Consider the following 14,750-nt stretch of genomic DNA (forward strand, 5'->3'; position numbering starts at 1 on the left):
CTTGCCACTAACACACTTCACATACGATCAGAATCTCTTTGGATCCTATGCCAGGTTTCGAGACAAAGCTTTTTTTTTTTTTTTTTTTTTTTTTTGAGAAACTGTTATAAGCATCTCGCAATGAAGTCCGCGCTGTATTTCGAGCTTCTGTAAAAGATCGCCGATCTTCTAACACGTTTTGTGTACAAAGAGGATCAGATCCGAAGTTTGTGAATTTATTTGGTAAAAATCTCTCAATTGCTGCCGATTCTATTTCTTTGAATTTAAGCCACATTTGGTCTACTGTTAGTTTGGAAGGAGTGGAGATTGTCTCGTAGGAAGGCGTCAAGTGAATTTTTATCAGCTTTTTTGAATAGGTATATTTTTCGTTCATAATTGGAGGATTTGGGGTTATAGTATTCAGTCTCGCTACGACAAAGCTAGGTTCACTAATCCCTGTGTCGGTTTTGATGCTCGTTATTAACTCAGGATTATTGGTTGATGAAAGGTCAAGGGTGTTTTCACAACCGTGGGCTCATGAACTAACTATTCCAAATAATTTTCAGAAAATGTGTTTAGCAAAATTTCGGATGATGTTTTATGCGAACCTCCGGAATTAAACATGTATTTTTTGCCAGCATATACAGGGTGAATTAAAGTCACCACCAACTATAATCTAATGAATCGGGTACGTGTTTGAAATTAGACTCAAGTTTTATTTGAACCTTTCTGCAACTGTATCTTCTGAATTGGGGGGAAGTCGGTATGAGGATCCAATTATTATTTTATTCCGGTTGCCAACAATGAACTCTGCCCATGCTAACTCACAGGAACTCTCTACTTCAGTTCCGCGATAAGATAAACTACTTCTACCAGCAACAAACTCGGCACCGCCAACTGTGTTTAGCCTATCCTTTCGGAACGCCGATAGGTTCTTCACAAAAACTTCGGCTGACCTTATCTCTGGCTTTAGCCTTTTTTCAGTGCCTATAACGATTTGAGCATCAGTGCTTTCTATTAGCGCTTGGAGCTCTGGTACTTTCCCAACACAGCAACGACAATTTACGACTGTTATACCGATGGTTCCCGTATCTACGTTCTTCCTTTGTTCGGCCTGCATTCTTTGTGACTGAAGCCCTTTTGTGTTTTCCCGAGACCCTCTAACCTAAAAAACCGCCCAGTCCACGCCACACAGCCCCTACCATCCGTGTAACAGCCTCCTGCATATGCAGCGGAACCCAAAACCCAACCACCCTTTGGCGTGAGTCGAGGTATATATAGCAACGAAAGAATTTTTCATATCAGTCCATGTACGGTCTGAGTACAACCAATTTTATCGACCAATTGAATCGACGTAGGCGGTCGGTCGACAGAAAAACTGCAGCCTATTTCTTCTCACTAGTCTGTTCTGGCGATTTTACTCTTTATCAAATGATCTGCGAAGCTTCTGTTGCTTTAAAAACAGTTCTACGTAAATAACAGTATGCTAAGTGTATTCCCTTTATTTTGCCTCATATTTTGGTCTTCTTGTTACTAGATATTATCTAGAGCTGTAATTTTTCACAGTCTTTACTTAACTAAGAGACTTTCAACGTTTGAGACGTCCCACTATGGAACTTCACTACACGACCTCATTGAGTTGTACACCAAATCGTAGACTTCGGAAGTCATCGCTCTACGAGATGGCTGTATCACTAAAGTGGTACGCGCAGTATGAAGCGTGTGACAGAAATCAGCTGTCCGCTAAATAGCGCTAAGATCAAGATAAGAGAAAAATGTTAGCCGAAATAAAGTGAGACTATAGCCAACCATCCTAACGTTTCTTCACTATAATTAGTTAAAAATTTCTCCAATTCTAGAAAATTTGTAAAACTAATTCTCAAACATTTTATTTATAGCAAAATCTATTTTTATGACGTTTCGATTGATTTTTGTCCCAAAGTGGATGTAGAAAAGCACTAGACATCCGATCATATGAAATGAAGTTAATAGCTTCTTTTTACAATAATAGTCAGAGTCACTTTAATCCAGTGTCTGAATGAGCAAAAGACTTTATTTTCTTACACACATAGTAAGTAATCATTATACCCTCTTCGATTCTTATTTTCGTATTAAACAGTCAGGGCCATGTACCATCTTCAGTTCGTCTGATTTCTTTGCTCTCTCCTATTTTTTAGTCCACCTTCATCTTTATATTGCCTGATTTATTACTCTTTTCATCCTTCAAAGCCTAACAAATCCAGCATTTTATTCTTAAAACTGTTCTCCCTGTTTTTCTTCTCCTTCCTTTCTTATTCATGTAATCCGTGCTAATTTTAAATTTATTTTAGACAAATAGGAGAATGTGCTCATTCCTGCGATAATGTGCAAAGAAGTTTCCCCTTCGCTTTGTCATTGTTGCCGTGTACTGCGTTTGATTACACATTTTGTATTTCATCTTCTTCTTTCCACTATATCTCATTATTCACTGCACTGATTTCTAATTCTCACAACATTATCACGGTACACTTCTTGTCGCGCATCTGTCGTGACAACAGTTCTCCTCATGTTCCGTATGTGCGGCATTCGTCGTGGTTAATGGTCTGACCTACATTTGGTCTACCGAGCGATGTGGCGCAGTGGTTAGACACTGGACTCGCATTCGGGAGGACGACGGTTCAATCCCGCGTCCGGCCATCCTGATTTAGGTTTTCCGTGATTTCCCCAAATCACTCCAGGCAAATGCTGGGATGGTTCCTTTCAAAGGGCACGGCCGACTTCCTTCCCCGTCCTTCCCTAATCCGATGCGACGGATGACCTCGCTGTCTGGTCTCCTTCCCCAAACCAACCAACCAACCGACCTACATTGGGTCTTATCCGTAACGCAAACAACTTACTGATTGGCCACTCCATGGAGTGCTGTGTGCACAACGACCAGGTCAGCGTTGGTCGTAATACTGATAGCAGAATCGACTTTCGATCACATAGTGATCATCTTCGGTGCTGTACACATTAAACTCAGACACTGGTATCAAGTTATCAGCCGGCCGAAGTGGCCGAGCGGTTAAAGGCGCTACAGTCTGGAACCGCACGACCGCTACGGTCGCAGGTTCGAATCCTGCCTCGGGCATGGATGTGTGTGATGTCCTTAGGTTAGTTAGGTTTAAGTAGTTCTAAGTTCTAGGGGACTTATGACCACAGCAGTTGAGTCCCATAGTGCTCAGAGCCATTTGAACCATTTCAAGTTATCAATAACCAAAACTGAGAAGTTTTGGTTATTGATAACTTGATACCAGTGTCTGAGTTTAATGTGTACAGCACCGAAGATGATCACTATGTGATCTAAAATCGATTCTGCTATCAATAAAACATCAATATTACGTCCAACGCTGATCTTCCTTTTAATTTAAGCAAACAACTTAGTTTCTGATCTATGATTTTAGTGAAGGAAATAAGTAACAGAACCAGAATAACTTTTCTTACGTTAATGAGTAACATGTAAAAGTTTACGACGTTTTTCGTGAACATTGCACCACTTTCTGCTACCTATACAAGTATTTTATATTGAATTTGATGCATCCACGACCTAAATTCCATTTGTAACCTCGATGCTTTAGAGGAGTGCCTGACATAACCTAACCTTAAAAAGACATACAAAAACACATCGCGCTTGACCGGGGACTCCCCGCTTCAAGGGCGGGGCAAGAGATGCCCTTGGAGATCATATTTCCTTGTTCACGGTCGCCTTCCGAGAAGCGCCATAGCGTGCACGACGTGCAATGGGTCGTAATTGTGAATGTTCTGGCTGCTGGGAAGTTCGTCCCCTCCTTTCTTGCATATACCTCCCGGCCAACATCGAGCGCCTGCCTCCTATAAAAGAGTCGGCATCTCCGCTCACTGCTAGAGTTGGCTTCAGTGCAAGAGGCAAGTGACAGCAGACTACTACCGACATGAACAAGTACTTGGTAAGTGTCCGTGCAATACTACTGCGAACTACTACATGATGCCTCTCATGAGTCAAAATGAGAGTTAAAAGTTGAGCTTTGAAATGTATCTTGAGCTTACAGTCAGTTCCACAAGAAAGTGTACACCATAATTTTAAACGTAACGTCAGCAGCGACATCTCTGGTAGTAGTATCGAATCTGTAATTAATGCACTTTTGTACAGTGTATAGGTCAACAGTGTTTCGTGTTGTCGGTTGCAGTTTAAAAGGAGTGCAAAATACCTGAAGCGTCACGAGGCATTGTTTCTTGTACATCATCCAAAGGGCCTGGTCTCCTCTTTCAAAAGCCTGGTATACGAAGCGTGAAGGGTTGCTTCAACGAATAATCAAACACCCAGTAAAAGTGCATGGTTGGGGACGTTTCTCTAAACGTAGTTTTGGCTATTTGCACTTATTTACAGCCAATTTAAACCCTGAAAAATTGGCAGTATTTATCAAAAATGCCTTCTGGTTCGAACGAGGCAAACTGGAGGTTCAAGAGGGTAATGACCCGAAACATCGCAGGCCTCTCTGTGCAGCATGGGAACAAGACAATGGAGTGCCCAACATGGATTGGCGCAATGTCTCCAGATGCAAATCCGATCGCAAAGGTTTGGTCGTACATTAACATGAAGCTTAAAGGATGGCAATATATACTTTGAAGTAGCTGTAATATAAAATCAGGATGATATGGAGATACCGAGAGAATACGCAGTAAATCTCGTGAAAAGCATTCCAAAAAGGTGCCAAGCTATAATGGCGGCGATTGGATTAACTTTTAGATAATTGCGCAATTAGTAATAACATGTATTTTCATGTAAACGTATACTTATAATATTGTCTTTTATTTCCTACAAATACCGGCGTACACTTTCTCGTGGAACTGACTGGAGATGTCAAGAATTATTACATTTTCGTGCCATGTTTCTTTCGTCAGCAGCCCGAAGCTCACAAACTTCTTACGTAAAATTTCTATCCCAACCCATCTGGATGCAAAATTCAACCAGTTATCTCATATTTTGACGTAGATTTCCCGTGTCAAAATTAAGGAATGTACAAACCGCTTAAATAGAACCAATTTCTGTATTCTGTATGTTCTGAAAAGTTCGGTGGCTGTGATAGAGTAAGAAATTCTGTAATGAAAATTTTCAGAATCACAAACTACCAACCAGTCTCTGTTTCTAAACCTCTTTCTAGATCTTTTGTATGCGATTCGCTGTTACCTGATAAAGGCAAAACTCTTATGAAATAGATATTAATCTTCTTTGTTAGAAATAGAACGCAGTAACCGACTGATATGACGTCTTTGTGGTTGTTATAGTCCTATATACACTTATACACTTACCGCAGCTTATGTAGGGTGCCACAGAATTTAATTGCTCTTTTATACGTTTCTTTTAATTTCCCTATGGCATTTCGACGATATATATCAAACTGTTCTTAGAGTTTGACACAGTTCACGGTTTTTATATCTTACCTTCTACCGGAATCGGAACAGTTGAGTTAAAAACCAGTAAACGACGCTAAATATTCTAATACATTTTTGTTAGTTCCTTTATTTCCCTTCTTCAGAAAAGGGTGAATTTCTTCCTGAGGCCAATGGTTATCCTTGGGCATAAAATTCAAAAATAATGTGACGTACCTGGCATCCTAAGAGCACTAGACCATCTGAGCGGCACTGCTAGAAATAAATGAAGTTCGAGAAATATCAAGTTATGTCGTTATACTTTTCGTCCTCAACAGCAAATTGCTTAAGATGCATGAGACACGAAACGAAAGTTGTAAGATGCATGAGACACTAAACGAAAGCTGACTGTGAATTTAGAAACTTAGAATAATTTTTTGGTAAATTTTGCTGAAAATAAAGACAAACAAGCAAAAGACTGTCCACTCGTATCAGTGAACTGCACCTACAAGTTAAGGCTCGTTCAGCGTGGTAGAACGTTATACTCCGACGAATATTGCTATATGAGGCATACGCTACGTGCATTTCCTGTTCGAGATGTCGGACGAGGCAATCTCCTGCACCTTCTGCCCTTGACATGACGGGTTACACGGTCTTAGAATGCAGCTCTCAAGGTTTCTGAGTGGGTACTTTCACTGCTTTCCGGGTAACGCGAACATATAAAGTAAACAGAACTTGCGTAACCAACATTTTTACAAGGATACTGGAAGACACTAATGTGCGCAGTGGATACCGTAGTTGGATAACATTTTCATACTTACTCTCGTATAACTTCCACTGTATTACTGCCTCTGCAGTGTTTTCCCCTCTTATCTCTTTATATGAATTACATTACGCTTTAGATTTTGTGCTGGAACTACCTCCCAAATCTTACAAATCGGTAATTATTGAACAGAGGCCAAATACTTGTCATTAATGTACTGCTGCCAGTAACAACTAAATTGCCTCCTATGTCCCCCACGGTCAGTCACGTGCACTTTCAGTGAAGGTATATTTTAGCGTGTTTAGTTAAACATCGGTTCATTAGGTCAGTTTTCGCAGGAGATGAGAGACCTAGGGAAATTTTCTCTCTGCTCGGACAACAAATGGCGCCATACTGCTCTTAAACGTAATAATCACTATCAGACATACGAGAAATATTTTCGACTGAAACAAGCAGGTTCATCTTACTAAGGCTACGGAGCTATTGAAACTGCGTCAAACACGAAGGAAGGTATGAAAGCCAAGGGCACATCGGACGGCGAGAATGTGATGAATATGCAAGCAATAGCGGCGGGCCAACCACATTTTAAAGAAGAAGCCTGAGTTCAGCTACAGACTGTCATTTAGGAACACTTCCTTATGTGCTTACCTGAGGCACCCCAAATGAGGCACTTTACGAAAGGAAAAATTTTGTGATGTGGACAGATTAGGTAATGGAATGTTTATCATTGTTGTTAAGATCAGTAGTTTTAGGTATAGGCTACATGTTGATGCACTATGTGTTAAAATTAAATATCAGGACGTGGGGACAAAAATGCTGTGGTGAATGAAATTTCGGACTTTCCTTTAATGTCTGGGTACTCGTTCTGACAAAATAGTTGACATCCCGTAAAATCTGAAGTTGGTGGGTTAACGACGGAGAACTATGCCAAATGTTTAATGCGTGAACTAATTTGATTCATGACTCTTAAAGGCATGTACACATCTTCCACATGAGATTATTTGAGCATTTCTGTACGCTCTAGTGCTGATTTAACAAACCCATGGAAATCAGCGCAAGGTCCTTTTGTAGTTCTCTACCTCTTTCGCGAATTCAAGTTGGTAATAAACGCTAAAAAACTCTAAAAAATTAAGGCTCATTTGTATATGTTTTTTACTGAAGTTGGAGAAATAAAATACGAATTGAGTAGAGCATCAAAATAGTATGACAAATTCAGAGGGAAACCAGATGAGTGAGCATGTTATTGAGACTTTTATTAAGACATTCATAAGTACTTAGTGTAGTACTGAAAAGAACGGTAGAGTTCAGGCGCCAATGTAGATTACTCTTTGTGTCGGAGATTGTCGAGAATGTTATGTCTAACGGGTAAATGGAAATGAAGAGAGTAGGGAAGAAGAGGGAGACGGCTTAAAACCAGTCGAACGAAAACTTCGAAAGAAAGAACTGAAGACTGATACATAATTTTGTATCGCAGCCTGACACAAACTACTCAGATCATTATGCCAAGCACCTAGTTTTTGAAGCGGAAATAAACTCTATGTCGATGGCCGAAGACGCGGTAGAGACGACAACGTTACCACTGCAAGTAACATGAGCTCGGACCAGAAGTAATGAACTAAGACCAAATAATTTTTGGCGTGATACACACAATAATAGCTCGAATCGAAAGTCGAGATGAGCTGTTGTAATCGAGAATCGGCGTACTGATGCTTCAACGACAAGATTCAAACTGCCGATCCATCCGCCAGATCAGGTTATTTCCTGCGGTAGTCTAACGACCTTCTTTAAGTGACAAAGTCTATGTAGTGAACGTATACCCACCTGTCAACCCACTCCTTTTCACCGTCTTCAGTTCGTGATTGCCTACAATCGCGTGACATGACTCGTCCGATCGTATTGGTCTCCCCGTGACACGTGAATTTTAACACAGGACGTGTTATGCACTCGAATTGCCGAGTGATTCCACTGGAATATCACCACAGTGCTGCGATTACGCCTGCACTTTTTTTGGCCAGAAGAGAGATGTACTTCACAGATTTTCTGATGAGAGATGCAGCAAGAGCAGTTTTTATGCATTAAGATAAATCATGTTATAATTTTAGATTCGCCCACGAGATATCATGAACAGAGAGATGTAGAACTTTAACTAGTACAAATTTGTGAGCAAAGCTGTTCCGTTATAATGTGAGGTCAGATTCTTAAGACGAATTTCTTTACTCGTCGCTTTTTTTTTTTTTGCAGAAGTTTCTGTGCTATAATGAGCAGTTCCAGCTGCAGGTTCTACGTCGCATATTGGTGTCAAACATAAGCTCCATGGACAAAAAATTAGTGACCGCTAGAAAAATCATTACAAGCATCTCCAAATATGTTGTATATCCCCAGCTGGACTGCCTCGATTTGGTGAGGAAGCGAGTCCTCAATGTTATGCAATTGCGTCAAATCCAGGTTAAGCCATTCGCTGAGGATGGCTGGGACGGTGATGTCGACGTTTTACCCACTTTTCCAATATGACCCACAGATTTTCTATAGGCAGATGATTTTGCAGACCAATCGAGATCTAATAGGGTGGGGGAGTGTTCAGAAAACCAGTCACGTATTCTTCCATCCCAGCGAACTTTGCTGTTGTTGTGTTGGTAAATGGGAGTGAGCAGTGGGTTCTTACGCGGTGACTGACTCAAACCGTTTATTGCATGCAGCTCCCGTCGCAATGTTCTCTAGATAACAAGTTGAGGTGGACCTTCATTCACTGCCTGCATCCATTCCTGCCGGATTTGGAAGCAATTTTGGTTCACAAGCCACGAAACGCATCTCCCGTCCGTCACAGACAGGATCTTTTTTCGATCACAATTCCGACGTCGTATTTCGTGGTCGTGTGTGTTACACCACTGCTTGTGGACACGTTGAATAGTTCTCGGCGAAAAACCAACAAATCCATCAACATCACACACTGTATAAGCACGACCAACACCAGTTTTCCTTTTCGTCATTCTGTCAAGTCCTTAAATTTACCCATATGAACGCACAATGTGAGCTGGTAACGCAAATGTCTCACTGATCACTACTGACTTACGCTCACGCAGAGGTAGCGCGTTTGACGACTTGACGCGATCCCTGAACCGTCTGTAAAGGCTCAACGATTCGTTTGCGCGTGCGCAGCGGGCTGACTAATTTTTTGTCCAGTAAGCTTCTCAACTATACAGTTATAGAATAATGCAAGTGTGTGGTGTCAAGGATGTTTCATGTATGGATGATATGTTTGTCGGGAAATAGTATTCATTTCATGCTCATTACATTGATGATCCACAACATTCCAACCATTGCCCGCGCGTGGTTGAATGTTGCCTTGTAGCAGTGTGCGCGCTTGCCGCAGTAAGGAAGTTATGTAAGAGGAACAGAGATGGTCGCGAATCATTCTAGAGACAGTATGCACCAAAAATGGATAAATATACTGACACAAGTGAATTTGACAAAGTTCAAACTGTTGAGGCCCAACGTCTGCAAATGAGCGCCCCGGGAACGGGGAAGCTGGTCTGCTGTATGCGGACGTTAATAAACCCCACCCTGTGCAACGGGGAGCCAATATTTGCGTCTGGTTCCGTAGACCACTTCAGGAGGAATATTGCTGGAGTACGCACGTTTCGGAGCACACCGTTCAGCGTACATTGTCGAAAATGTGTCTCCACAACACATGATCGCTACATGTTTCCATGTCGTCGTCAATTACGATTGCAACCGAATGAGGTTACCGCGATTGGACCGTAAAGCAATGGACGCTTTTCCCCTGCTCTGGTGAATCAAATTTGTTGGTGCACTAGGTCGATTGTCGTATCCGTATATGTCGTCATCAGGAGAACGGCTGCTCCAAATCTGCGTCGCACCGCTGACGCAAGCCAGCGGGGGGCTGTATCGTGCTATTAGGGACATTCGCTTGGACTTTGTTTGGACCACAGGTAGAAATCGAAAGCACCATGACAGCTCTGAACTCCGTGAACATTATTGCGGTTCACCTGCACCCCTTCATTGCCGACGTCTTCCCACAGGATAACCGTCCAAGATACAAGGCTAAAACCGTCTTCCATTGGTCTCAAGGAGCGAAACACTGAACTCACATTTACGTCTTGGTCACCAATTTCGCTTGAATTGGATCCGACGGAATAAATCTCGGACCTTAAGGGGGACCAGCTCCGCACTCACAAACGACCGGCCCGTAATTTACGGGAATCACGCAAATTAGACATCTGGTTCCACACACGTCCGGAAACCTGCCAAGGACCTGCCGAATCCAGCTAGTTTCGATATTCTGCTACGTTGCATAGGTGCAGCAACTCGCAATTAAGCAGCTGGGCATGAGATATTGACTCACCAGAGCGTCCTTTCATGTTCCATGTAATACTCTAAGTCAGAAAAAATTCCTTGACAAAAATACAATAATATTACTACATAGTTATCAAAAAAGTTGCGATTCTGTCACAGCAATAAATTAGAGTTTACAAAACTACTGTAATAAGGTTTCTTAAAAGAGAAGAACTTTTAATTTGTGCTCTTAAATAAACCCTGGTGTCACAGAAGCATGGTTCCTGTGGTGCTAAATGGTTTGGTTGAGCTAGTTTCTTTTAAATTTCGTAAAATGATACTGCTTCAGAGTTTTTTGTTAACTCTTGAACTTTGTCTCTTCCCTGTAAGAACGATGTTTTATAGTTAACGTAGGCTACATTTTTCTGTTACTGTTGCTGAGGATTATAAATGAACTACTTACAACACTAAGTGTCTGAGATCACAGACCTAACAAAAACTGCGAAGTTTATGGCTGTCGCTGTTGCTGACAGTAGCACGAACACCGGGATTTATAATCTTTCATAAAAGTTATTTTTCGACGTGTTTCGCTTACATTTTTTGTTGCTCAGGATATATGAGGTAGTTGAGCTCTCTTCCATAACAACAAGCGCTACATAAATAGCTGCAGTCAATGTATCGACAGAAGCCGGGTGGAGCCAAAATAGCACACGCCCGCAATGTATGACTGTACAGTACTTTAGATGTGACGTCTTTGTCACAATTTCGGGAGTCCCCGATGCCGCATGCAGATCTACTAATCTCCATCATTCTTCTGTAGTACCACATTACAATAAAAAGTTCAGGCAAGACTTCGTAACATTTGAATTTATATTTGATGTTACCAAATTTCTCATTTGCAGATATGTTTTTCTTGCTATTGCCAGTCTGCATTTTATATCCTCTCTATTTTGGCATCGTCAGTTACTTCACTGCCAAAATGGCAAAACTCGTCCACTACTTTTAGTATCTGATTCCATAAACTAATGTCCTCCCCACCACCTGATTTAATTCTATTGTGTTGGCAGAAGAGCCAACACCGTGTTACTAGAGGAGGCCGAAATGCACGCGTTTTAGCTCACGCAGGCTGGCGTGAGGAGGGAAGAACTATACTGACGTGAGGTCTGGAACATGACAAGGAATTAGTATTCAGAAAGCGGACGTAATTCGTTTGATACTTAACTTTAATCCATAAGTGATGAACGTCGCTCTTGACGATACATGATACACAATATTATCTGTTCAGAATAGTAAATGAATAAGACGCCTTGCTAGGTCGTAGCAAATGACGTAGCTGAAGGCTTTGCTAAACGGTCGTCTCTGCAAATGAGAGCGTGTGTAGTGAACCATCGCTAGCAAAGTCGGCTGTACAACTGGGCGAGTGCTAGTAAGTCTCTCTAGACCTGCCGTGTGGCGGCGCTCGGTCTGCAATCACTGATAGTGGCGACACGCGGGTCCGACGTATACTAACGGACCGCGGCCGATTTAAAGGCTACCACCTAGCAAGTGTGGTGTCTGGCGGTGACACTACAAATTCCACAGCAATCCATTATCTTTGTTTTCCTTTTGTTGTCTTTCACCTCATAACCTCTTTTGAATTATAATGTCACCCGCAAACTGCTAAGTTTTTTATTTCTTCTTACTGAATATTAATTTATAACTCATTCCTTTCACGGCTATTTCTCCCCTTTAGTCCTCCGACTGTTATAAATGCAGCCTGGTATCTCTAGAAGTTGCACAGAACTTTTGGCTCCCAGTATTTTACACCTGCTTCCTTCAAAATTTAAAAATGTGTATTCCAGTCAACCTTTTCTTGCCTCCAGATCTAGAAATACTGTGACGGTAGGTTTGCTTTTGTTCAGTCTCTTTTTCTAAGATAAACGTAGGGTACCAAATGGTTGAAATGGTTCTGAGCGCTATGGGACTTAACATCTGAGGTCATCAGTCCTCTAGACATATTCTAGGCGCGCAGTCCGGAACCGCGCGACTGCTACGGTCGCAGGTTCGAATCCTGCCTCGGGCATGGATGTGTGTGATGTCCTTAGGTTAGTTAGGCTTAAGTAGTTCTAAGTTCTAGGGGACTGAAGACCACAGATGTTAAGTCCCATAGTGCTCAGAGCCATTTTGAACCTCTAGACATAGAACTACTCAAACCTAACTAAACTAAGGACATCACACACATCCACGGCCGAGGCAGGATTCGAAGCTGCGACAGTAGTAGCATCGAGGTTCCGGACTGAAGCGCCTAGAACCACTCGGCCACAACGGCCGGCCTAAACGTAGGGTCAGTATGAACTCGCGTGTGTCTATATTTCAAATGGTTCAAATGGCTCTGTGCACTATGGGACTTAACCTAACTAACCCACACATCCATTCCCGAGGCAGGATTCGAAGCTGTGATAGTAGCGGTCGCGCAATTCCAGACTGTAGCGCCTAGAGCCGCTCGGCCACTCCGGCCGGCCTGTGTAGTTTTCTCTAGAACCCAAAATCGTCTTCCTTGAGGTCAGCTTCGACCATTTTTAATTCTGTCTATATCATGACGGGATATTAAATATGAACAATCGAATGTTGATCGAAAAAAAATTAAACACGACATCGTCTCAGTTTTCTAAAGACCGATGAAAATTTTGTTTATGTCTGCTTCACTCACCCCTTGCAAAGTGATCATATCAATGTCCGATGGAATATTGCATAGTACTTCTTAATAACACAGGCACTTTTCTGTTGTATTTATTCGCCAATACCAGGCCCCCATCTCTAAATAAATATGTCCTTCCTGGAGAATAATATACGTAACGTACGAATGCAGGTTGTGACGCATGGACGACAACATATTGAAGTTTGGGTCTGGCCGCGATTGTACACGGATAGCCGAAGCAGTGAGGGCGACCGTTCGCATAAAACGAGAAATCTGGGATCGACTCGCGGTCTGGCACAAATTTTCATTTTCATCGTTCCAATAGGCAGTCGATGGTGGTTCATACTGCGATCACATTTCCCGTATAAAATGGTCGTAGTTATGAAATCAGGGTTCAGGAGTCTGGACAGCGAAGTGAGAGAGTTGTCTGCTTTGGTGTCCACCAGGTGGTGCTGGCCGGCGTGCTGGTGGTGTTGGCCCTGGTCCAGGGTCACCACGAACCGGGCCACGTGGGCGACGACAGCACCGACGGCGGCAGTGAGGGGGGCAGCAGCGGCGGCGCCACCAGCCGCGGGGGCGGCGGCAGCGATGGCGGCAGCACCGGGGGCGGCCACAGCGGCATCGGCGGCGACCACACGGGACACCACGGCGGCGGCAGCGCTCACGACCACCACGCCTAGGCTGACGTCTCACTCCGATCACGGCCCCTGCAACGGCTCCAGATGAGCACACAGCTCCTACATTATCTCTGTCCCCTTTTCCTTTCAATCCGTAAAACCTTCTTTGAATTTTGGATACACTGTAATAATGACCGAAATCAATTTTTCAGTACTACAATAAAGCTTCAGTTGTTAGTTTAACCAGTTTTATTTGTCCTCAATCGTCTTCTGAATGTACTCTAGAAGACACGAATGCATTGTGTTATCTGGAGTCGCGAGCACTGTTTTTGAACCTATGATGAAGTGTCCACAAGCACTGAATTGGTATCCTGTGTTTACGTGTCTGTGTTCAGCAATCCAGAAGTATGAAGCCATCTTATCCTCTTGTGGTAGTATGCTATACTATTATTAGAAGCACGCACGGTTTTAAAGGCGGGAAGGAGATCCTGGTCCCCAGCACGAATCTGCCCGGCGGACTTGTGTCGAGGTCCGGTGAGCCGGCCAGTCTGTGGATAGTTTTCAATCTGCCACGGGAAATGCGGGCTGGCTCCCCTTATTCCGCCTCAGCTACACTATGTCGGCGATTGCTGCGCAAACAAGTTCTCCACGTACGCGTACACCACCATTAGTTTACCACGCAAAGATAGTGGTTACACTCGTCTGGTGTGAGGCGTTCCCTGGGGGGGGGAGGGGGGGTCCACCGAGGGCCGAACCAAACAATAACCCTTGGTTCGGTGTGGGGTGGCGGAGGGGTGAAGTGGACTGCGGTAGTCGTCGTGGGGTTGTGGACCGTTGCGGCTGCGGCAGGGACGGAGCGTCTCCGTTGTTTCTAGGCCCCCAGTTAACATAAAATACATACAATACAACACAATTATTAGAAATGGTATCCGGACACCACCAGATAATGCGGGATTGACTAGCAAAAGTCAGGACAGGGGGGAATCCCCTCAGAATAAAAGGACATGAAGAGTGTTGTGTTGTCAGGTTATCATTAGGGAAGTTGTAACAGCAG

General features: G+C 43.0%; 1 protein-coding gene across 1 annotated transcript; it reads left to right on the forward strand.

The window, feature by feature from the left end:
- Positions 1 to 3,769: 3,769 nt before the first annotated feature.
- On the forward strand, positions 3,770 to 13,939 carry LOC126481216 (keratin, type I cytoskeletal 10-like). Its single transcript, XM_050104820.1, has 2 exons — positions 3,770 to 3,923; positions 13,526 to 13,939. The coding sequence occupies exons 1-2, from the start codon at positions 3,909 to 3,911 to the stop codon at positions 13,757 to 13,759; spliced, it is 249 nt and encodes an 82-aa protein (XP_049960777.1). The 5' UTR covers positions 3,770 to 3,908; the 3' UTR covers positions 13,760 to 13,939.
- Positions 13,940 to 14,750: the final 811 nt, after the last annotated feature.

This window comes from Schistocerca serialis, chromosome 5 (assembly GCF_023864345.2).
Source record: "Schistocerca serialis cubense isolate TAMUIC-IGC-003099 chromosome 5, iqSchSeri2.2, whole genome shotgun sequence".
Taxonomy (NCBI): Eukaryota; Metazoa; Arthropoda; class Insecta; order Orthoptera; family Acrididae; genus Schistocerca; species Schistocerca serialis.